Here is a 25,596-nt window from a genome sequence, read left to right as displayed (position 1 = left end):
AGCTCAGTCTACAACTTCTACATGGGTTTAAAGCCAGGAGACGGCTTGATTCCTGTCAAAGCATTTTTTGTGGCCCTAAACATGTAATTTACTGATGCATCTAGAATCTAGAATCACAGCGTAGTCTTAGTATCTTGGCAGATGCAGCAAGTTCAGTTCAAGTTCAATATCAAACATCTTCGCAGCCAATTTTATATCTTCAATTCACCTCAATTACACGTTCATTTCAATTATTTAATACTTTAGGGAAACCTTGATGCCATGTATTCTAACGAGGTTTACATCAGGAAAATAATCCTTCTAGCCCATCTTTTAAATAGTTTATGGGTGTAGATTTGGCATCTAATTCTAGATTTGAAGTCTTAGGGATGCCAAACCATAAACTATAAATCTCCAAGCATAATACTTTTAGAAACCATCATTTTGAGCAGGTGCAAAAACACTTGTGTCATCTTTTAGGCACGTATATTACAGCTGTTTTAAACTTAAAATTAGTTAAATTATTTGTACATTATTGTTCCAACAGAGTGTATGGCCATTTTACATCCACATTTGCAAAATAGTTTTATATTGTCAAGTGTGATTAATATAATTATCCGGTAAATTATCCAGTCTTTTTACTACCCTGTAGACATTCTGAGACCAAGTATCATATATACTATATAAACTTTTGAGTAGTGATCATATATCATTCAGTATCCACCCCTCTAATATCTGGATTGGTCAAGAATTTTGCACGTTTTTATTTGAGATCTTTAAATAAGAAGCACACACAAGCACACTGGTGCTATTCGACTGTAGGTAGAGAACAGGAACCTGCAAAGTAAAGAGAGCAAGTAGATACAATGAAGTCCTTCTTCAGAGCTTTTCTCTGTTTCTTCTCAGTTTTCCTGGTAGATATTTCTTACTGCTATAATGTTATATATCCATCTCAGATTCTAGCCCAAAGTTACGCACAAAGAAGAAATTATGGTGATCCCCCCGGTGCCCGACTGAGGACCCTTAATCCAGCAGGTACAGTTTGATTTGACGTGTGTAAAGCTTACATATTTCGTTACTGTCAATCTATAACAGCTAGATTATTTTTTAAACATAGATATGTTAAAAAGTGGTTAATTCTGCTTGAATAGTTAAACTGATCATTTTCTGTTTAAAGATTTTTTTGGCCCTAATACGTGTCAGTAAATTTAGCATGTCTGTGTTTTTCTTTGTGTGCATCACAGATAATAGAATTTACAGTTTCATTATTTTTTCTTAATGCACTTTATTCAGGAAATGACAACAAATGATTTCACTACTTTGTCTTCATCACTGAGCTACAGTATAATGTTATATTGGGTTGCTCAATAACTTAGAATCTGAAGTAACTGACCTCAAAACTTTTTGTTTAACACAGAGGTTAATGTAAATAGTATAAAATGTGACTATAGAGCAATTTAAAACTTTATAGTGTATTAAGTGTGTCAAATAAATCCATATTTTTATTAATGATCAGTTGGAGTACAAATAGATATTTTTTAAATGCTATTAAGCACTAACAAATGTGACCCCATTTTTGATAAGCGATGCAACCAGCTAAAACGGTGAATAGAAAAAAAAACCTCTTGGATCCTCAGGTTACAGGACATAAAATAAGAAGAAACATCTATGTCTGAATATCTATCTTTGTATAGATTGGTGTAAATAAGTATTTGCCTCCAGTCTGATTTCCTCTGCATTGTTGTTATTATTAAAAAGATTATAAAACACACACACAAAGAAAAAACAAGTAAAACACAACATGCCTATTTTGTTATTTTAAGAAACAAAGCTATCCACATCCATGTTTTCCTTGTGAAATATCAATGTTAGTAACTTAAAACTGGTTTGCTCCATCTTTAACAGCTAAACGCAAGTCTTTTACACGTCACACGGAGGAATGTTAGCTCACTCTGCTTGGAAAATCTGCTTTACATTTCACACCATGTCAAGTTTTTGAACAAATACTGCTAGTTTTAGGCTATTAGGCATTTAGATGTGAATTGTTTCTGTATTGTCCTGATGTTTGACCCAATTACACTTCTGCTTCAGCTCATTTCTTAATCATTTTCTCATAAAGAGTGAAATTCATCTTTTCCTCATGTCAGCAAGTCATCCAGGTCCTAGCACACCACGCACAAGCAACACTCTTGTGTCTATTCCTATCATTTTGATGTATTTGTTCAATGAACATGCCAAAAGTTTTGGGATCATTATGTTTTTTATATTGTATAATGTTCTAAAGAAATTGTTAAACTATTGGCCACTTTTGGGAAGACTGCAGTGTTTCATTTTTGGAGATAAGGGTCCTTTTACATGGGACTTGAGTCCTAAACCTTAGACATTGTTTTGTAAACCTTTCTAGACTCATTTTAGCACCCACGTCTTTCTTAAATATCATGACACAGTGTTGGGCGGCACGGTGGCTCAGTGGGTAACACTGTCGTCTAACAGCAAGAAGGTGGGGCACTCCGGGTCCTTTCTGTGCTGAGTTTGCATGTTCTCCCCGTGTCTGCATGGGTTTCCTCTGGGAGCTCCGGTTTCCTCTCAAAGTCCAAAAAAAACATGCAGTCAGGTTCATTGGAGACACTGAATTGCCTTATAGGTGTGTGTGTATGTGTGTCTGCCCTGTAAAGGACTGGCACCCCATCCAGGGTGTTACTGTGTGCCTTGCGCTCATTGAAAAGCTGGGATAGGCTCCAGCATCCCCCCGCGACCCTGATTAGATAAGCGGTTAAGAAAGTGAGTAAATGTTAGGTAAAAGTTTGAAGTGATGGTAGAGATTTATACTGTACAGCACTAGCTGAAATCGAGTCTGGTTTTGTTCAACTAGGGGGTAAATTACTTTTCACAAGGGTGGTTTGAGTGTTGGATTAATTTGTTCCTTAAATAAATGTAAATAATTGCTATTTACAAAATATGTTGTGTTTTCAGTCAAGTTTTCTTTGTGTAAAATAATATTATATGATTATATGAATTTAATAAAATCATTTACTGTGACAAATGTGCAAGAACAAAGAAAAGTGGAAATGTACATCACTGTACTCTTAAATGAATTACGGTTATAAAATATCTTAAATAAATAGATTTATTCTTGGTAAACATAGAAGTACACAATTTTTGAACACATTGTATGTGAGTGGTGCCATGATTATACACTAAGAGACGATGTTTAAACAAGACAACCACAGTATCAAAAGTATTTTTGCTCCTTCAATGTGAAGCCAAACAAGATTACAGCGGTACCTTGAAACTCGACGTCAGTCGGTTCTGGGAGTGGTGTTGAGTTTTAAAGACGTTGAGTTTCGAGGTATTTTTTTCCCATAAGGATGTTTGGAAAACCTGTTAATGCGTCCATGGTCTCGTGGAGCTGCAGATATTTTAGTCTAATGTAAAATAATGAGGTTGTTTTTGACACTTATACATTGAAAATAACACAAATATAATATAAACACACTGAAATACAATAAAAGCTGCACTTTAGTTTTACTTCTTTATTGTTTCCTGATGCTTCTTAATGGTGGAGATGCTTGATCTTGGAATACCGTATTCCGCTCAGTACGATTTAGCGCCGCTGTGCCGTTATTTCCTATGAAGTGTGACGGCGGTGCACAAAACTTAACGTGACTTATTGTAGTAAAACAGCGAGTGAGGAATGTGATTAGTGGAGGAACTTATGAGCAGTAATAATGAAGAGAAGTTTAGTGCTCCTGTCTCCTTCTTTTACTACATTAAACCACGTTAAGCTTTATTTTTACCCAGAAGTGTTTTAGACTCTGGGAGAAGCTGATTCTGATTCTCACCATTTCTCAGAAGCTGGAGCTGTAACACAAGTTTAAATTGAAACAGGGAGGAAAATCCAGATAAACACAGATACATGTGGAGCTGTAACCCTGGATCTGACGCTTATTCCACACTGATGCAGATTCAGCTCAGATTCACGAGTTTTAAAGAGTTTAGGGGACGTTGAGTTACAAGGTACCGCTGGACAGAAATTTGGTCACATTGATCATCTATACGAAAACTTTGTGTAATCATGTGCATGCTTGAACAGAACCTGTGTAATATGCATGAATATTTTACTAAGGTCCAGTAAAGAATTCAGTGTCTCCATGACATTCTTTATTCATTGTAACATGTTTTCCTTTTTTTGTTTCACTAACTGTGCATCCAACCCTTCTCTGTTGGTGGTCAATAGTACAAAGCAGTTATTATAATTTTGAAGGAAATGACCGACTCAGAATGCTGCCACGTCCGGTAGCCTATTCTGGAACCTTACGGCCTTCTGCAGCCCCGCTCTCGCCAACAAACAAAATACAGGCTCTACCAGGAGGGAACCAGCAGCTGAAAGGTGAATGGGCACCGGTGGTTTGCCGTAAAGTCCCAGTTCTTGCGGGTTCTCAGCAACCAGTCACGGTCACGGAAGAATCAATAACAGGCCAAGAACAAACCCGACCCATTCCTCAAGTGTCACTAGAAGAATCTCATGCAGGTCAGCAGTCGCCTGTAGTTCCAGATCTAGAACATTCAGTAGGTTTGGAATCCTCACCTGCTGGTCCAGAACAATCAGATCTGGACAGAGATGAATCAGTGGAAGCTTTCCAACCTACATCGTCTCCCGTTTACTCGCAAGCCTGGATAACCTCACCACTGAGGCCAAACCTTTCACTGCAAAAGTCCACGTTGGCACCAGAACTGTTCCATGGAGCCACATCGTCTCACTCTTTGCCAGTGTCCACTTTGGCCAGACAGCAGAATCCTCAGACAAACTCAGGCCATCCTCAGGCTCCGGTCGGTTCAGGGAGGACAGGTACTCCGCTGAGTGATCGTTCGGCTGCTAGTGTCAAATCTCAGCCTGTGCAGAGCTTGTGCTTTATTTGTGCTGAATAGAGGTTTACGTTCCAAGGGTGGATTCAGATTTATGACATCAAGGGAACAATGCTGTGCTGGTTTTACATTTTTATTTTATGGAATTGTAAAAAGTAATGAATTAATACGAGTGATCTTCCAAAAGTTTTTGGTTGAGCTTGTAGCCACTGATGCAACGCTGCTTTCACATCATCATCACATCCAAAAAGGTGTAAATCAGATGGAGCTAAATCCGGACTATAAGCGTCTCTCAGTCTCTCAGACACGACCGATTACTCCTCCTCCTCCACCCTCACCGCTTATAATTACAGTATAAAAGTGAGGGAACTTTCTGAAGATCCCTCGTATATATGTATTGCAATTTTTTATCCTAAATTGGGAGGTTTCGTTTCATGTTAAGCAACTTAGAACTGTGAACAAATACAACACAAGCAACTGAGCGTTAAGGGCCTTGCTCAGGGTTCTAACAGTGGCAACTTGGAGGTGGAGGGACTTGAATTGGCAACCTAGTGATTACTAGTCCAATGCCTTAACCAACCACTGAGCTACCATTACACTGATTCTCAGTTCACTTCCCTCTATTGGGCGGCACGGTGGCTAAGTGGGTAGCACTGTCGCCTCACAGCAAGAAGGTCCTGGGTTCGATCTCCAAGTGGGGCGGTCCAGGTTTTTTCTGTGTTCTCCCCATGTCTGCGTAGGTTTCCTCCGGGAGCTCCGGTTTCCTCCCACAGTCCAAAGACGTGCAAGTGAGGTGAATTGGAGATACTAAATTGTCCATGATTGTGTTTGATATTAAACTTGTGAACTGATGAATCTTGTGTAATGAGTAACTACCGTTCCTGTCATGAATGTAACCAAAGTGTAAAACATGACGTTAAAATCCTAATAAACAAACAAACAAACTTCCCTCTATTATTGATGTAGAACCTCTCAAATAAATGAGAAAGTTTTGGATTCCCTACAGCGACAGGTATTTCACCTTGTGTCTAGTGATAGACTCTGGATCCTCCAGATGATCTTGACCAGAATAAAGTGGTTGTGGGACGAAAAATCTAATTACTAACTTGATGAAGACATGGATGAAATGGATAAATTCATCCCAAGTCACAGCATTGTTCTTGAATTCAATTTTGTGTTAATGGTTGATTTGAACATTAATGCAAATGAGTATTGATGTCATATTACTGAACCTCCGTTTAGAAGTCTTTTCAAAAAGCTATCTACTAATCTCTGCAACTATGGCCAGGCTTTAATGCATCACAATATAAATAAAACTTACAGCACGTGGTTGCAGCTTTGCAAGTGAATTCTTTGCCCGTTCTGAGCAGAATGAGGCCTGGCATTGCTTATGCCTAGTTCACACTACACAATTTTTGCTTGCCGCTAGATGGGGCAGCTCGGAAGCAACTCAGTGTTCACTCAGAGATCGAAAATCAGCTCTCGATCACTGTGTGTGAACTGTTCAACGACTCGATCCGAGCGGCTCCCCGAGCACTCGCAGACTCAAGAAAAATATCTAGCATGTCAAATATCTGGACCTGTCGGCGACTCAAAATCCTGTAGTGTGAAAGGTGATGCGATCAGGTTGTGACTGTAATGAGCGCAACATACAGAAGGGAAACCCAGGGGGAGCAACCCTGGGCGTAATATAGTTTCTATCAGAATATATACTTTACAGTATTTGTGACCTTATCATCCACGCCAAACCATAATACCCACGCTGCACTGCATAAAATATTTATTAACCTTCAACTCACTACAAAACAGAACAGATGCCCCCTGCTGGTCATGTTGCCAAATCCACTCAGATTCATTTATTTTTCCTACTTGATTTTATGCTGCACATCAGCGCACAAACGACTTTGATCGCTCAATTATTGTTAATGTGCATTTTTGGACGTGGTATCATTAAACCCCTTGTCACTTCTCACGTGTGTTTTGGAGACCAGACAGACTCATCTGAAATTCTTCCTGGTGATAGATGGTGTAGTGTGTGACCCCCCATCACCGATCAGTCGTGTAGTGTGTACCGTACAGCGATCATATAACAAAGTGACCTGTGCTGTAGGCACTGATGTCCTCATACCATGACAGACTGCTTTTGCAACGTTTACTGATAACAGCCTGGATGGTCCTTTTTTGCCTTTGGCATGAGGACCATGTTTTCGCTGTATTTTGGTCCATCTGAGATAAGCTCAGGCCCAGGGAAATCAATGACGTTTTTTTTTTTTGCATAATAGTTTCAGGTTGCATTTCTTGACAAATGATGATGGCCTCGGAAAAGCATTATTTCCGAGACTTTTTAAGATTGTGCAGCATAAGAGGACATCATAACAGGACCGTGTTCTACTTCTTCCTGCCAACTCTGTGGTTAGGTCAAGTGCATCAGCGCCTCATCTAGAGCTGCACGTTACTAATCATCTAATTCACAAACCACACGTTTGTTATCAGATCGTTAATAGTTACTGACCTAAACGTCTCTTTCCCGCTCTTAGCCACCGACTCCCACTGCAGGAGCCGCCCGCTGGACCTCGTCTTCATCATAGACAGCTCCCGCAGCGTGCGTCCAGGTGAGTTCGAAAAGGTCAAGGTGTTCCTGTCAGACATGATGGACACTCTGGATATCGGTGCCGACACCACCCGCGTCGCTGTGGTGAACTACGCCAGCACCGTCAAGATCGAGTTCCTGCTCAAAGACCATCTCAAGAAGGAAGGCATCAAGCAGGCGATCGGGCGTATCGAACCCCTGGCTGCTGGCACCATGACCGGCCTGGCCATCAAAAAAGCCATGGACGAGGCCTTCACGATCGCCTCGGGGGCCCGGCCCAAGTCTCAGAACATCGCCAAGGTGGCCATCATCGTGACAGACGGGCGCCCCCAGGATCAGGTGGAGGAAGTGTCGGCTGCAGCCCGGGCCTCGGGGATCGAGATGTACGCCGTGGGCGTGGACCGGGCAGACATGCGTTCTCTGAAGCTCATGGCCAGCAATCCACTGGAAGACCACGTGTTCTACGTGGAAACCTATGGAGTCATCGAGAAGCTCACATCCAAGTTCCGGGAGTCTCTGTGTGGTAGGAACATGGGTCTAAGATTAGAGTCTAAGTCTAGATTTCATTTTAAAATAGAAATCACAGTTATAAGGGAAATATTTATGCACATTATGTTATTCAACCCCTCAACCTATTTTATATTTAAGTTATATTTTAATCATGTGGTATTTGCCTCAATTTATCAATCAAACACTCATTTACCTGGTAAATACTACATTACCAATAAATATTATATATACACCGACCAGGCATAACATTATGACCACTGACAGGTGAAGTGAATAACACTGATCATCTCTTCATCACAGCACCTGTTAGTGGGGGGGATATATTAGGCAGCAAGTGAACATTTTATCCTCAGAGTTGATGTTAGAAGCAGGAAAAATGGGCGAGCGTGAGGATCTGAGCGAGTTTGACGAGGACCAGATTGTGATGTCTAGACGACTGGGTCAGAGCGTCTCCAAAACTGCAGCTCTTGTGAGGTGTGTCCCGGTCTGCAGTGGTCAGTATCTATCAAAAGTGCTCCAAGTAGGAAACAGTGGTAAACCGGCGACAGGGTCATGGGCGGCCAAGGTTACTGTAGTTCGTGCTGGTTCTGATAGAAAGGTGTCAGAATACACAGAGCATCACAGTTTGCCGGTATGGGGCTGCAAAAGAGGGACCAACACAATATTAGGAAGGTGATCATAATGTTATGCCTGATCTGTGTATATTTTTATATTTTTTCCCCTCATGTGTATATTTAATTAATTAAAGCTGTACCCTAAGTACAACACTCAAATAATCAAGATATAAAATTCGGAACAGTTGTTATAACTGTCTATATCTGTGCCAGGGGATAACAAATTCCATTCCATTGAGTTATTTTGGTTATTTAGGAGGGGGGGCTGATTAAATAGCTCCAAACCAGTAGTAACCAAAACTCGTTCCAGGTTTGGATCCCTGTGCCATGGGAAACGACTGTGAGCACATCTGCATCAGCAGTGGCTCCTCCTATAACTGCCGGTGTTGGGAGGGCTATATTTTGAACGAGGACAAGAACACGTGCTCCCTTCAACGTAAGAGTCCGTAAATAAAGCTAACTACTCTGATCCGTCGTCATCAGAGCTAGTTACATTTCACCTGTTGATGAAGTTGTTGCTTTAATGAACGTTTTTATGAAGCATTACATCAATGAAATCCTTTATGACTAACCTGATTATTCACCTGTGTAATTGAATTATTAAAGCTCTATCTGTCATGACCGAGCGTCATACAAGACACATTACATGATACAGTATGTTATTACGGTACAGTTCAGGTGTATCTATGTATTTAACATTATTGTCTTTCTGTCGAGGTTTTCCAAACCCAGCAGCTGGATTAAAACCACTGATCCACGCCATGCTGTGGAAATACCAGAATATTCAACAAGCATGCAGAAAACAATGCTCTCGTTTTATTTATATTTATTTATTACCCTTTTGTTTTTATCTAAAGTCCTTCTCTATATGACTCTATATGAGACAGAGGACAGATGAAGACAGATGAGTGCCCTGTGAACTTTTGAGTTTTGTATTATTTAATTTGCAGGCATGATGTTCTGTCAGCTACAGATCAGTATTTATTTTATTTTACTACAGGTACAGTTTTTTTAGTTGGTCGTGTTGAGTCGGTCATTGCTAGGTCGTGTTCAGTACGCAATTTACCAGTAATAATAATAATAGTAATAATAATAATAATAACAATAAAAATTATAATAATAAAATATATTAATTATAATAATAATAAAAATTATAATAATAATAATAAATAACTTATTAATAATATAGTAATAAAATAATAATAATAATAAAATAAATTACTACTAATAATCATTAAATAATAATAATGATAATAATAAATCTTTTGGCTGCTTATTATTAATAATAATAAAAAGAAGAAGAAAAATAAATTTGGCTGTTTATTATTAATAATAATAATAATAAGAAGAAGAAGAAGAAGAAATTTGGCTGTTTATTATTATTAATAATAATAATATTTTGACTGTTTAATAATAATAATAATATTTTGACTGTTTAATAATATTAATAATAATAATAATAATAATAATGATAATAATAAAATTTTGGCTGTCCAATAATAATAATAAAAATAATAATAATCATATTTTTGGCTGTTTACTAATAATATTAATAATAATAATATAATAACAATATTAATAATAATAATATTTTTGGCTGTTTAATAATAATATTAATAATACTAACAATATTCATAATTTTGGCTGCTTAATAATAATATTAGTAATAATAATAATAATAATATTTTTGGCTGTTTAATAATAATATTAATATAATAATAATAATAATAATAATAATAAAATTTTGGCTGTCCAATAATAATAAAAATAATAATAATCATATTTTTGGCTGTTTACTAATAACATTAATAATAATAATAATATAATAACAATATTAATAATAATAATATTTTTGGCTGTTTAATAATAATCTTAATAATAATAACAACAATATTCATAATTTTGGCTGTTTAATAATAATATTAGTAATAATAATAATAATAATAATGTTTTTGGCTGTTTAATAATAATATTAATAATATTATTAATAATAATATTAATAATATTATTAATAATAATAATAACAATAATAATAATAATAACAATAATAATAATAATCATAATAAAAATCTTCTTTTGGCTGTAATATTTTACATCTAATAATATAATAATATTTTTTTGGCTAATAATATTTTTTAAATAATAATAATTATGAAGACTGAACCAACGCTGAGGTGGTTTCATTTGGATTTGCAGAGCATGGACTTGTCCTGTTCACAATTTAGGTTAAAGACCTTGTGTTACATTAAACTTTATAGCCAATTTTTGCACAGACTTTCCTCAGATGTCAGATAAGCTGTAGGTAGATTTTATGATTTCTGATACAGTTGGATGTTGATGCGTTTTCATTTGAAATTCTTAATCAAGCGTTCAGGAGAACTACGTGAGTTTTCTTTATTACAGGAACTCTGTGTGTGTGTGTGTGTGTGTGTGTGTGTGTGTGTGTGTGATATTGCAGTGTGTAAAATTCACGACTCCACTCTCATGTTTAGACCCCTGCAAACTGGGACACGACTGTCAGCACATTTGCGTCGCCAACGACGCATCGTATTACTGCAAGTGTCGCCCTGGCTATGTCTTAAACAGAGACAAGAGAACGTGCTCTGTGGGCAAGGTGCGTGCCAACGGCGGTGCCAGAAACAAGGCGGGCATCAGACGCGGTAACAGCAACGCCGATGACCACAACACTGGTGAAAGTAGCGCCAGTGAGTCTGAAACGGCATACTGGAAATGGACATGACGTTAATTCATGCCATTTCATAGTATGTTTCATTTATATTTTACCATCAGAGTTTATAATTCTGCTCATTCAGCCGGCAGCACGGTGACACAACAGGTAGTGTTGATACCGCACAGCCCTGCAGACCTGCAGACCTGGGTTTGAACGTCTTGTCTGGTCACGGTCTCCAAAAACACACAAAAGCTTGACTGGTCATTTTGACTACATCAAAAATGTAAATGTAAAATGTAAATGGCCATTCCAGCCATCCAGTGTTTTAAGGTGGCGCCAGAGAGTTTTTCCCAGGCACCAGCTCTACCAGCTGTGCCACCATGCCATCCTATCTTTATGTACATAAAATTCCTTAAAGTTAGGGCGCCTGGGTGTTCAAATCTCAGCTCTGCTACCGGTCAAAGACAAAACCGACTACTAGTCTGCTGGGTGTGAAAAGAGCTAACAAAGTATGTAGAGAAACAGATGGACTACAGTCAGTAATTGTAGAACTACAAAGTGCTTCTATATGGTAAGTGGAGCTGATAAAATGGACAGTAAGTGTAGAAACGAGGAGGTGGTTTTAATGTTATGGCTGATCGGTTAGTAATGCATATATTAATAATAATATGATGCATGTTCTGCTGTGGCTGCGGTTTGTTGCAGGTCTGGATTCTTGTGCGATGGGTCACGACTGTCAGCACACTTGCGTGAGCAGCGGTTCCTCTTATTATTGCACTTGCCCTCCAGGTTTTATCCTAATGGAGGACAAGAAGTCGTGTTTTAAGGCCAGTGATGATGGCGATGGTGACGTTAGTGCCAGTAAGTTCATAAACCTTAATAAAAAGGTGTCGCTGGCATTCCACGCCATACCACGCCCATGTCTACAGTTTGCAAATCATATTCAAATAGTTAGATCTTTGTGAATGTTCTAGAGCTTTACCCCTGACTGATTGCAGGTCTGGACCAGTGTGCGATGGGACATGATTGTGAGCACGTATGTGTCAGCACTGATGGATCGTATTACTGTGAATGTGGAACGGGCTTCGTGTTGAACGCAGACAAGAAAACTTGTTCACGTAAGACCTCGCTAGACGGGCTATTTATCTGAGGGTGCGAGTTTTGTATGTTTACTCCAACCAGGCGCCATACAGAGTTAGAAAACGTTCAAAAAACTTTGCTACCATCACGCTGGACGCCTATATCGTCAATCATTGGCTCGTCTGAGGGTGGAAGGGCCATCGACCTCTGCTGGCTAATCCATGCCTTCGAGGAAGCGGGGGATATTGCGTGTATCTCTGTACGCGATACGGATCTCCATACCCGCCCTATTCAGGTGATAAAAATGCTCTGCTACTGCACATGCCTTGGAGTAAAACTCACCATCAGTTTAGGCACCTTCATGCACAATGATTGGCTCGTCTGAGGGTGGGAGCGCTGTCGAGATTCCTCTTGACCGCTGCTATTACGACCTCTGCTGGCTGGGGGATAACATAGATCAGTGTGTGACTCTCCATACGCCATACGGATCTCCATACCCGCCCCATGCAGGTCATAAGATGCAGTCGGCTACTGCACACACCTCAGAGTAAAACACACCATCAGCCCGGGTGCCTTTATGCACAATGATTGGCTCGTCTGAGGGCGGGAGGGCCGCCGAGATTCCTCTTGTCTGCTGCTGTTACGACTTCTGCTGGCTGGGTGATAACGTAGATCGGTGCGTGACTCTGTGTGCGCAATACGGATCTTCATACCCGCCCCAGTCAGGTGATAAAAGCAGTCGGCTACTGCACACGCCTCAGAGTAAAACACACCATCAGCCTGGGCACTTTTATGCACAATGATTGGCCCGTCTGAGGGTGGGAGGGCCGTCGAGATTCCTCTTGACTGCTGCTGTTACGACCTGTCCCACGCAAGTGAGAAGATACAGCCGGCTACTGCACACATGTCAGAGTAAAACAAGTTGTATGATAGAGGGAGTGAAATTCGATCGGGTGATTAGGTACGACTAGATTGGGAGGAAAATTGGTAATAACCTGGTATGGTGCATTTTGTTAGTATGCTGGTTGGAGAATCTACATTGCAGCCCACGACTAAATAGTCCTGTTATAGAGTGTAGAGGATATTTTACTGAGAAGCTGTTGGGTGTTAATTTAAAGCTTTATTTTCATTGGTTAATAAGAATCAATTAGAAGAGTCGACTCTGATTACCAGGCAGCAACTCATCTGTCTGTGATCACGTTTGTGAACTGAATTAGCATCGATTGATCAAATCTCAGTGTAACACTCACGATGTTGCAGTAACGTTACTCACAACATTGCATTCGCTGTCGACGTGTTACACTAATGCTAATGTTCTTAATCCTGGTTCTGGTGTACAGCTGTTACGCAGATGTTTGTTTAAATGCTGTCAAAACTTCTACCAGATAGGGACTAAATCACACGTGTCAAACTCATGGCCACATTATTTTATGTGGCCCGCGAGAGCTTAGAAGACGTACGATTGTCTTAAAACACACTGTAAGATCGTACATAAACTGCATCTCCCATCACGCATGCCGATTTTGTGACCCGCAAAGTGACCGCATCCCACCACTAGATTAAATTTAATAAAAGATGGTAAAGCGAATACAAGTTTGTGCTTCAAGAAGAGAAAGCGGTACGTCTCTTGTGTTATGAGGCCGTGTCTGCGGTAAAGGAGGACAATATAAATGTAGATATACGTTATAATTATACAGTATAAATTTGCAATTTTGACACCAAACACAGAATTTAGCTTCCAAGAAAAAACAGCAAACTCTCTAAGACTTAAAAGGCAGACACAATCACAGCAGGATACATTACAATCGACCCCTTAAGGGCCACCATGATGCAGATGTGGCCCTCGGTGAAAATGAGTTTGACACCCCTAGACTAAATGATAAGCAAATATAAGCGATGCTATTCAGACGTACACCAAGACCAGGATTGAGAGATGCTAATCGATGCTAATGTTCACTAAACAGAAGAATATTTTCAGTGAGGAATATCAGCTCAAGTTTGCATTGTTTTCTCAATAACATCTGAGATGTAACACTGTATTAAACTAAAATAATCTATAGATTTATTTTAGCATTTATAAAAGATCGTACTGTATAGATTGAAGTCAGAATGTTAGCACTGATGCTGAGAAACGTAGCAGACTAAAATGATCTGACCAGCTTTGCTTCACTCTGGAATTAAGATATTAAGGCGGTGGTGGTGCAGGACGCGTGTCATTGTGAGGCCAGACTGGCCTTCCAGAGACAGACGCAAAACTCCATCCAGGAACTGAATGCCAAACATATCCTTTTATTTTCCAGCTCTAAACGTTGGACCTATCCGGGTCCTACTGGTGATATTTATCAATGTTAATCCTGATGCTCTGTTGGTTTTGATTTTATTGCTTTGTACTTTGGGGTTCCAGAGACTCCAGTGTTGTGTGGGGCAATAAAACGTACTTTAAGTTCAAAATTTGAAGTTTAGGTTCAAATTTAAGTTTGGGAGAAAGAAACAAAAAAACATATACAATCATTTATTCTAGCTCTGGAGCAGGGGTGCCCATACTTTCATGGCTACTATTTCAGTCAACAGGTCATTGTGATCTACTGTTATGGTTGGCCTTATCATTTTAAGCTTTGAAGCTTTTTTAAATGCACTTCAGTTCCTATATTGATGTTCAGCTTTCAACACTGAATGGTGTCGGTCAGGTTTATGTGGTCTGGACAGGAGCTGCTGATACTGATTCTCAAGCAGCTTCAGTGTTCAACAGTAAGGATGGAGCGATATTTACACTTCATTATTTTCATGTTGAAAAGGCTGATTCACATGAGTAAGTTGATCCAAAAATGCTGGTAAATATGCGGCACATTTTCTTATGTTTGGATATTTTTCCTCAGCCAGCAAGTTCCAAAACTGTCCAGCAGAGGCGCTCGACTTCACACGAATGTCAGATTGATAAAGGGTTAAAATTTCTCAGTCAGCGTCTTCCACGTATGAATGAAACAGCGTCTCTGCAGCGTTCTTACCAGAATCGAAGCGTTTTTGGTTTCTTTGTGCTCGGTTGTGCCTCATCTTCACAAACAGTGCAGGTTACAGAAGAAAAAATGCAAAAATGGTGCAAACTGGCTACTGATGAATGAAAACTTGCTAGATTTGCAGTGTTTTAGGCGGGATGAGGCGTAGCTCTGGTACAAACCGCATTTTAAAGAAACAGTGGCCGCATTTCATGTCGATCATGTTGACCTGTTTGAATGAGGCGCGATCGACTGGTAAATCGCAATGGACGTGTTGGGCACCCCTGCCCCGAAGAAAGTATTAAATAAGGAAAAGTTGTGTGGTATCAAGCTAATTAAAAAAGGCTCAGGATATTTTAAGAGCTGTTAGAGGATCAGTCATTCAGATCTGACATGGACCACAGAGATGTCAGACCAGCCAATCAGCTTATGCCAAGTTCACACTACACGACTTTCCAAGTGGTCAGGTCGCTGTACAGTTCACACTACACGACTGGATCTCTTGCAATCGGAAGTCTTTCAAGTCGGTGTGTATTTCACACTACACGACTGATCGGCGATAGGGGTTCGGATATGACTTGAACCGCTGTTTTAGGGTACCATCCCAGTGATAAGACACACTGGTGTCACGGCTGTGCTTAGAACAGGGAACTACCTAAACTCGTTCAGTTCAGTGGTGGTTCTAAGGTGACGGTCCATTTCCACTGATTAATACACACCAGAGCATCAGACAAGCTACAATCAGGAGTTATATTTAAATCTAAAAAAGCAACAGAATGCAAAATATTAATCATGCAGGAACCTTAACCACTGATATACTAGCTCATGTTACCAAGAAAGTCGAGCAAATGGAGAAACTGTTGGTCCGATAGTGATCATACCCAGGTAAGTAATCATTCTCCACATTATTCAAGGTACAATCCACTAGTTGAACCTTATTTTAATCTTTTAACATATATTTTTATTATATATAAGGTTTTGGACTCTGTGAAATGGCCATGTGGATGAGTTTCCATTCTTCAGAAGCCTCAACACTGACCACACCATCCTGCAGCTGAACCCTAGAGCTTCAATGAGATGACAACCAAGAAATCAAATAAAAAAAACAATACTTTAGAAATGTAATATTATATTTTATTGTAGTTATTATTAGTATTAATCAGTGAATAAAAATGTAACGTGAACTTAAATATAATAAATACACAGACAGGTGACAAATTAACAGATTTAGCCTTTAGCTTTAGCCTTTACAAAAATAATGTAAATAAATAAATGAATAAAAATCATACAGATCTTGTGATCAGACAGAATAACTTTGTATTGATCTGCAGTGACCAGTTCCTTTTAGAGGACTGGCGGACCAAAACCATCTCAGCAAGATGCTACTCGCAGCATAACAGCCAGGATGCTTCCACTGTAGTGTGTCTAGCATTTAGCCCTGTACTGTTCTCTTGGTGGCCTTAACATGTCATTAGTCTTTTTGTTTTGTTCTTCTTGCTCCAAATCTTGATCCAAAATCATGATCCAACTGGACCTGAATCTGTTTACACTGTAAGTTGCTTAATTGGCAAACAGCGGTTAAGATACAGGTAATCATAAGGACACCAGTTCAAGCCCCACCATCAGTACATCAGTAAGCTGTCAATGTTGGGCCTTACTGCTTAATTTATTCATTCATCCATCATCTTATCCGCTTATCCAATTAGGGTCGTGTGTGCGTGTGTGTGTGGGGGGGGGGGCCTATCCTAGCTTTTCAATGGGCGCAAGGCACACAGTAACAACCTGGACAGGGCACCAGTCCATCGCAGGGCAGACACACACACACCGGAGCTCCCGGAGGAAACCCACGCAGACACGGGGAGAACATGCAAACTCCACACAGGAAGGACCCTGTCCACTAAGGACCCACTAAGCCGCCGTGCCACCCTTATTGTTTAATCGCCTAATCAAAGGTATCACTATAATACAGCACAGAATCTTAAAGCACCAGCACCAAATTAATTTATTTATTTACATATGAGGTTTTCTTTAATTTTTCACCATTGTTTTGTATTGTACTGTAGAGACATTTGAACACAATAGATGTGAGTCGGGATGAATTAGTGTTTCTATGTTTTAAATGTTAAAACCAGGGGATTTATACACAGTACTCTTCTATTACAGTTTGTTTCTTATTGTTTGCTGTTGATTTATTATATATTTATACTTGTTTGCATGTTTTATATCATATTTTTCAATGTTTTCTATATTATATACAGTATATGTATGTATGTGTATAATCTCCAATTGATATAATAAAATATTTGCAGCACGAGTTACATCCTTGATCATTTTCTCTCGATAAAACCTGTTCAAATGTAGGTCTGACCTGCTAAATATTTATTTTCACACGTTCAGCCCTAAAACCAATGAGAAAAATGTGGGGGTTTATTATTTGAGTAAACTGTGTCTGTCTGATACGTGTGTGAGATCTGCTTGAGTCAACAGTTCCAAACACAGAACCGACTGTTGAAGTGACGGCGACGTTCATCACTGTCGTACAAATCCAACCTCCACACACCGTATACACGCGTATACGACAAGTCTGTGCTGAAGGTTCAAGTCTCTAAATAAACGTCAATCAAATGCAAAAACGAATGAGTAAAGTATTCTGTCATTTATTTATGGTCACCCTCTACTGTTCTGCCATGTGGATGAGTTTCTATTTTTAAGTATTCTATACGATACTTTAGTACAATATTTTACTATATTCCTTATTTCTGCTGTTTTTAATTGAATATCTGAAAAAAACGATTTCTGTGTTTATGTGCATTTTATTCATTACCTATTGTCCCAACTTTTTAGAAATTGGGGTTTTAAATCTACACTGACTCAGGAGATTTACGAAACCCTTAATAAACTTATAAAAAGAACCTAAATGCAGCCCATAAATTCATTTACAGATTTATTCATTCATTTAGTTACAGATAAAACAGGTGCACACAGTATAAATATCTAAAAAAAAGTGCCTGAAAGACCCCATAAATGTACATGGATATGTACATTATGTAATATATGTATGCACATATATGGCTATACTGGCCCATCAAAAGGTGCAATACTCATCACGTTATTATTATTATTATTTACTAAATCTCGTTGTACTTGTACGATGACAGTAAAGGTATTCAAATTTGTAGGGTATTCGTGAACATCTGACCTCGGTTGTAAAACGCAGACCATTTCACTGAAGGACACTTTTGCACTTCATTTCTCCCTCATCAAGACATCAAATATTAATAAACCATATAAGATGTATGCAATGAATTAGTATTGTATAAATTCTGAAAGAATTAAGCCACACGTCTCTGATGCTTCAGCAGAATCACTCCTGCTGCACTGAGAACAGCACGTCCTCACGTCCTCGATTTTCACATCCTGTCCTCAGAGGTGAACACAGAGGTGAGACATTCCCCTGTACGATGAAAGAGGTGGAAAAGGTTCAGAACATCCATCAGAAGATGGTAAATCGAGCGACGTGTGCACTGAGCTCACCTCACTTATGCTTCATGTGTGCCAAAGGGAAACCAGATCACTTACTGGTGTTTTAATAAGGAGAATATAAGACTGTACAGTGTCTAATACAGTATAATGTAAACACTTCCTTCCTTAATACAAACCCAATTTTAATTTAGATGTGTTATAATATAAGGACCACATGGGTTAAGAAAGAGAAAAGCCAACCATTCCAAACAGTTTCTTGGGTCCTTCAGTGAAAAAAAAACTCCTACGATACGAATATAAACCCTAAATTGCGACAAAAGACCAAATGTAAATAAAAAACAGACAGTAATGATGTGCTCATTCTATTGATGTGTATTCAATAAAAAATAAAACTTTAATTAGGATTAAGATTAAAGGCAGGATTTAAAAAAAGTGGGTCGATCGCATCTTTGCCACTATATCACCTTTGGATTAAACACCACATAAAGTATATTCCTGATAAGATTTTTTTGACAGAATGGGCACAAATTCCCACAGACTTACTTCAGTCTTGTGAGGACATTTATAATGTGTCTCTGTATTTAAATCTAGCAGTAATCTAATAGTCGGGCTCGGCTTATTTAGTTTATTCAAACAACTAGCTAGCTAATGTTAGAAAAATGTAGTCTTTCTACTTACAGCCAGTTAGCTCAACATCACCATGATAAATCAGAATGAATTTTTGCTGTTTGTTAATGTATACATAGACGTCTTGATGTCATTGAATTCAATTTCTAAGCAGAGACACATTCCATCATGGAGTGTGTCTCTATACACATACATATACACCGATCAACCATAACATTAAAACCACCTTCTTGTTTCTACACTCACTGTCCATTTTATCAGCTCCACTTACCATATAGAAGCACTTTGTAGCTCTACAATTACTGACTGTAATCCATCTGTTTCTCTGCATACTTTGTTGGCCCCCTTTCATGCTGTTCTTCAGTGGTCAGGACCCCCACAGGACCCCCACAGAGCAGGTATTATTTAGGTGGTGGATCATTCTCAGCACTGCAGTGACACTGACATGGTGGTGGTGTGTTAGTGTGTGTTGTGCTGGTATGAGTGGATCAGACACCTTGTAGATGTAAAGTCAGAGACGATCGCTCATCTATTGCTGCTGTTTGAGTCGGTCATCTTCTAGACCTTCGTCAGTGGTCACAGGACGCCGCCCACGGGGCGCTGTTGGCTGGATATATTTTTGGTTGGTGGACGATTCTCAGTCCAGCAGTGACAGTGAGGTGTTTAAAAACTCCAGCAGTGCTGCTGTGTCTGATCCACTCATACCAGCACAACACACACTAACACACCACCACCATGTCAGTGTCACTGCAGTGCTGAGAATGATCCACCACCTAAATAATACCTGCTCTGTGGTGGTCCTGACCATTGAAGAACAGCATGAAAGGGGGTAACAAAGCATGCAGAGAAACAGATGGACTACAGTCAGTAATTGTAGAACTACAAAGTGCTTCTATATGGTAAGTGGAGCTGATAAAATGGACAGTGTATGTCAAATACAGGTACCTTGAAGGTCGTTATTGTACTCACCTAAACCTCTGGGCAATTAAGAGCAGTCGATCAACCCACTGATTTTTTGGGAGGTGAGTAAAAACCCACAGAATTTACTTATTTAATCACTTGGTTTTGATTCTCCTGTAACTGGTCGGTTGGATTGAATGAAACTCCGGCTTGATTCGTTTGAAAACCTGCAGCCACATGAACCTCAGCAAACCTTGACGACGGAAATGTACAGAAAAAGTGCTTATAGGGCCCCCTGGTGGCTGGACATGAGTCCTGGGGACCTTGTTTTAATCCTCACCTTTAGTCACAGACAGGTTTTGCATGTTCTCTCTATGTCTGTGGGATTCTTCTGGAAATTATAGCTACCCAAAACATACAGAAGATTAACTGGCTGCTCTCAAGGTTTAAGTGGATGAGTGACTGGGTGATTGTGTTGTCTTGCAGTAGATTAGCGTACATTACATTAGTACTGTACATGTTTTTGGGTTGCGTTAGCTCCACAGGCACTGATTTTGCAGTCAGAATTCCAGTTTATTCCAGACATGTTCAGGTAAGTTGAGTTCAGGGCTCCGTGCAGAGGTTCCCACACACCAAGCTTATCAAACCAGGTTCTTATGGACCCTAATTTGTGCACAGGCATGCTGGAACAGGAAATGTCCTTCCCTAAAGTGTTATATACAGTGTTGAAAGCTTATGATTTATTTGATCTAATTAATGTTTTGCACTATTTACATTTTTTACATTTATCAGACGCTATTATCCAAAGCGACTTACAGTACTATGACAGTATATTGCCTAAGCAACTGAGGGTTAGGAGCCTTGCTCAAGGGCCCAAAAGTGGCAACCTGGCAGTGCTGGGGCTTGAACCAGCAATCTTTCAATTACTAGTCCAGTATCTTAACCAGTACCCAGCTAACAGGGAACGTTTCCACAACTTTCACTAACGTTACGTGAAAGTTCTCCTAATGTTGTGAGCAAACGTTCTCACAGTAACGTTAATAGAACGTTTTTATTAATAACTTCAATAGTTTTTAAAATATCCATTAAATTGCTCCAAAACAAATTGTATTTAATCAAGTGTAACCCACATTACATACTACACCTCTTATACTGGCACTTTTACCTGGTGGACTATTCTTAGTAAAAAGAAGATTAATTAGATTAAAAGATTAACACTAAGTTAGTCTTTTTTTTCCCCTGTAGCTTTTTAATGTGACATATATCCTACATTTGTCTGAACAGTTTATAATCCTAAACTAACGTGTATGCACAAAACAAAAATGCTTTACTTGTACAGAGACAGAGGGATTAACATTGTCCTGGATTAACATTATCTGTAGTTCTGTTAAAAGTTTGTTAAATTTGTTTAACTTGTATTAAATGTCTTGAGAATATTAAGAAAACTGACAAAATAACGTTGAAGGAATGTTCTAATAAAACATTCATACAACCAAAATGGAACGTTAATAAAACGTTCAGAGGACCTTATTTAAAATGTTCTTAGAACATTCCAAGACAACGTTCCCAGAACGTTAAATTATGGTTGCAAATGAGGTTTAGGTAACGTTCTATGAACGTTTTCATAACTTAAAAAAAACGTTCTGAGAACATCAAGAAAATTGGACAAAATAACGTTGAGGGAACATTCCAATGCAACGTTCCCACAACCAAAATGGAACGTTTGGGGAACGTTCTCAGAACGTAATTTTGTTTGCTGGGTAGGCTACAATTAATAGTGGGTTGTTACAACACCACATCAACACAGCAACATGAGTCCTGTGGAACTGGGTTTGATCCTCTGCCAACACACTTGTAAGAATACAAGTACACAATGGACAATGGGCGGCCCTTTCTGTGTGGAGTTTGCATGTTCTCCATGAGGTTGTGTGTGTGTGTGTGTGTGTGTTTCCTGCTTCTCACCCAATGAATTAAACCCATTATGACCCTGACCAGGATAAAGCGGTGGTAAAACAGCCAAGTAATGAATAAAAGAATAATAAAGTTCACTATATGGCCAGAAGTGTGTGCTGGGTATGCAGAATTGTCTCCAGCATCTGAGTTTGCTTATTTTCCTCATGTTGTTCCACTAATATTTCAGTATTTGTGGATTTTCTGGTGGCATCAGCTCAGATCATTTACAGGTTGTTTTTATCCACACACTTGTATCTCACCGGATGTTTATCATCACCTACAAACTCTAGAGGCTGGTGTGTGCAATCCCAAAGGGGCTGTAAGTCTGGAATCACCTCCAACGACACAGTTATAGCAGCTAAGGCCCTGGCACATTCGGTGCACTTCCCTAAACTGTTATTACAGAGCATATAACTTATTTAATTGGTACAACTGATAACAGTGTGCTGCTGTAATCAGTCATTAGGATGGGTGTCCACATACTTGTTGCCATACAGTGTGTATGCAACCATGTGCTTTTACATTTACGGCATTGACACTTACAGGAGGGCCCAACAGTGGTAACCTGGGAGTGGTGGGGTTTGAACAAGCAACCTTCTGCTTACTAGTCCAGTACCTTGACCGTTAGGAGACAAAACACACAATATAAAACTCAGGGTGGCGCCATCTCACCACTGCTGACATCCGGAAATGAATCCCAGCAGTGCTGAGTCTGACATGATTGGCTGTGTCTCAGGAATGGGATAGATTGGCACCCTGTCCAGGTTATTCCTGCCTTGCACCGTGTTTCCAGCGGAGTCGGACCCGCTGCAACCCTGACCAGTGTAAAGCAGTTTGCACAGACAGATAATGATGCATTTAACAGTATTTAAATGGTTTAATGAACATCAGAATGAAAACAACTGAAGCTTTATGAAAACTTCTGGGTCCTGGGTTCGATCCCTAGCCAGGCAGTCCGGGTCTTTTCTGTGCAGAGTTTGCATGTTCTCCCCGTGTCATGGACTGCCACCCTGTCCAGGGTGTTACTGTGTGCCTTGCGCCCATTGAAAAGCTGGGATAGGCTCCAGCACCCCCCCACGACCCTAACTGGATAAGCGATTAAGAAAGTGAGTGAAACCTTCTGGAGATCTTTACCTTCATCCCTCAAGGAGCTGCGCTTCTTCCTCAATAGTAAAACAAACAACCCAACACAAACCATTCAGGACCTATAACAGCATTTTAGTTTCAGGCATTTAGCAGACGCTGTTATACAAAGCATCCATGCAATTGGGGATTAAGGGTCTTAATTAAGGGCCCAACTACTTGTCAATTGTGCACTAGAACCAGCAACCTTCTGATCACTAGTGCAATACTGCATTCAGAGGAGAACGACCAGGCTACAAAGAAGCTTTGAACAATTGAACTCTACTGAACTGTTAGTCCTCGGGACACTTTTACATCTACAAATTACTTATTTAATCTATATCATGACACACAGCACTGCATACACTGGAATTTCACATTTCATTTCTTATTTATATATTTTTCTATAGTTCATATATTGCACAAAACACGGCACCTTTTAACCTATAATGTGAATTGCACATGCTAATAGAGTTGGTGGTATATACACCAACCAGGCATAACATTATGAAATGAGTAACACTGATTATCTCTTCATCACGGCACCTGTTAGTGGGGGGGATATATTATATACAGTGTATCACAGAAGTGAGTACACCCCTCACATTTCTGCAAATATTTCATTATATCTTTTCATGGGACAACACTATAGACATGAAACTTGGATATAACTTAGAGTAGTCAGTGTACAACTTGTATAGCAGTGTAGATTTACTGTCTTCTGAAAATAACTCAACACACAGCCATTAATGTCTAAATAGCTGGCAACATAAGTGAGTACACCCCACAGTGAACATGTCCAAATTGTGCCCAAAGTGTCAATATTTTGTGTGACCACCATTATTATCCAGCACTGCCTTAACCCTCCTGGGCATGGAATTCACCAGAGCTGCACAGGTTGCTACTGGAATCCTCTTCCACTCCTCCATGATGACATCACAGAGCTGGTGGATGTTAGACACCTTGAACTCCTCCACCTTCCACTTGAGGATGCGCCACAGGTGCTCAATTGGGTTTAGTCCATCACCTTTACCTTCAGCTTCCTCAGCAAGGCAGTTGTCATCTTGGAGGTTGTGTTTGGGGTCGTTATCCTGTTGGAAAACTACCATGAGGCCCAGTTTTTGAAGGGAGGGGATCATGCTCTGTTTCAGAATGTCACAGTACATGTTGGAATTCATGTTTCCCTCAGTGAACTGCAGCTCCCCAGTGCCAGCAACACTCATGCAGCCCAAGACCATGATGCTACCACCACCATGCTTGACTGTAGGCAAGATACAGTTGTCTTGGTACTTCTCACCAGGGCGCCGCCACACATGCTGGACACCATCTGAGCCAAACAAGTTTATCTTGGTCTCGTCAGACCACAGGGCATTCCAGTAATCCATGTTCTTGGACTGCTTGTTTTCAGCAAACTGTTTGCTGGCTTTCTTGTGCGTCAGCTTCCTTCTGGGATGACGACCATGCAGACCGAGTTGATGCAGTGTGCGGCGTATGGTCTGAGCACTGACAGGCTGACCTCCCACGTCTTCAACCTCTGCAGCAATGCTGGCAGCACTCATGAGTCTATTTTTTAAAGCCAACCTCTGGATATGACGCCGAACACGTGGACTCAACTTCTTTGGTCGACCCTGGCGAAGCCTGTTCCGAGTGGAACCTGTCCTGGAAAACCGCTGTATGACCTTGGCCACCATGCTGTAGCTCAGTTTCAGGGTGTTAGCAATCTTCTTATAGCCCAGGCCATCTTTGTGGAGAGCAACAATTCTATTTCTCACATCCTCAGAGAGTTCTTTGCCATGAGGTGCCATGTTGAATATCCAGTGGCCAGTATGAGAGAATTGTACCCAAAACACCAAATTTAACAGCCCTGCTCCCCATTTACACCTGGGACCTTGACACATGACACCATGGAGGGACAACGACACATTTGGGCACAATTTGGACATGTTCACTGTGGGGTGTACTCACTTATGTTGCCAGCTATTTAGAAATTAATGGCTGTGTGTTGAGTTATTTTCAGAAGACAGTAAATCTACTCTGCTATACAAGTTGTACACTGACTACTCTAAGTTATATCCAAGTTTCATGTCTATAGTGTTGTCCCATGAAAAGATATAATGAAATATTTGCAGAAATGTGAGGGGTGTACTCACTTTTGTGATACACTGTATATATTATATATATTATATTATAGCAGGTGAACATTTTATC

The 25,596-nt window shown here is 39.7% G+C and overlaps 1 protein-coding gene across 1 annotated transcript; it reads left to right on the top strand.

Annotated features, from left to right (window-relative positions):
- The first annotated feature begins 845 nt into the window (after positions 1-845).
- Positions 846-16,386, top strand: matn3a (matrilin 3a). Its single transcript, XM_063001469.1, has 6 exons — positions 846-1,014; positions 7,383-7,958; positions 8,870-8,995; positions 14,493-14,591; positions 16,123-16,188; positions 16,279-16,386. The coding sequence occupies exons 1-5, from the start codon at positions 846-848 to the stop codon at positions 16,173-16,175; spliced, it is 1,023 nt and encodes a 340-aa protein (XP_062857539.1). The 3' UTR covers positions 16,176-16,188; positions 16,279-16,386.
- Positions 16,387-25,596: the final 9,210 nt, after the last annotated feature.

This window comes from Trichomycterus rosablanca, chromosome 9 (genome assembly GCF_030014385.1).
Source record: "Trichomycterus rosablanca isolate fTriRos1 chromosome 9, fTriRos1.hap1, whole genome shotgun sequence".
NCBI lineage: Eukaryota > Metazoa > Chordata > Actinopteri > Siluriformes > Trichomycteridae > Trichomycterus > Trichomycterus rosablanca.
The sequence above is the reverse complement of the archived record's forward strand: the minus strand, read 5'-3'. Positions and strand labels throughout refer to the sequence as shown.

What these genes read in the sequence shown, in the direction of transcription:
- matn3a (XM_063001469.1), top strand. Translation starts at nt 846, where the DNA reads ATGAAGTCCTTCTTCAGAGCTTTTCTCTGTTTCTTCTCAGTTTTCCTG. An exon ending in GAGGACCCTTAATCCAGCAG is followed by an intron (nt 1,015 to 7,382) that starts GTACAGTTTGAT and finishes TCCCGCTCTTAG; the next exon opens with CCACCGACTCCCACTGCAGG. An exon ending in GAACACGTGCTCCCTTCAAC is followed by an intron (nt 8,996 to 14,492) that starts GTAAGAGTCCGT and finishes TCTGGAATTAAG; the next exon opens with ATATTAAGGCGGTGGTGGTG.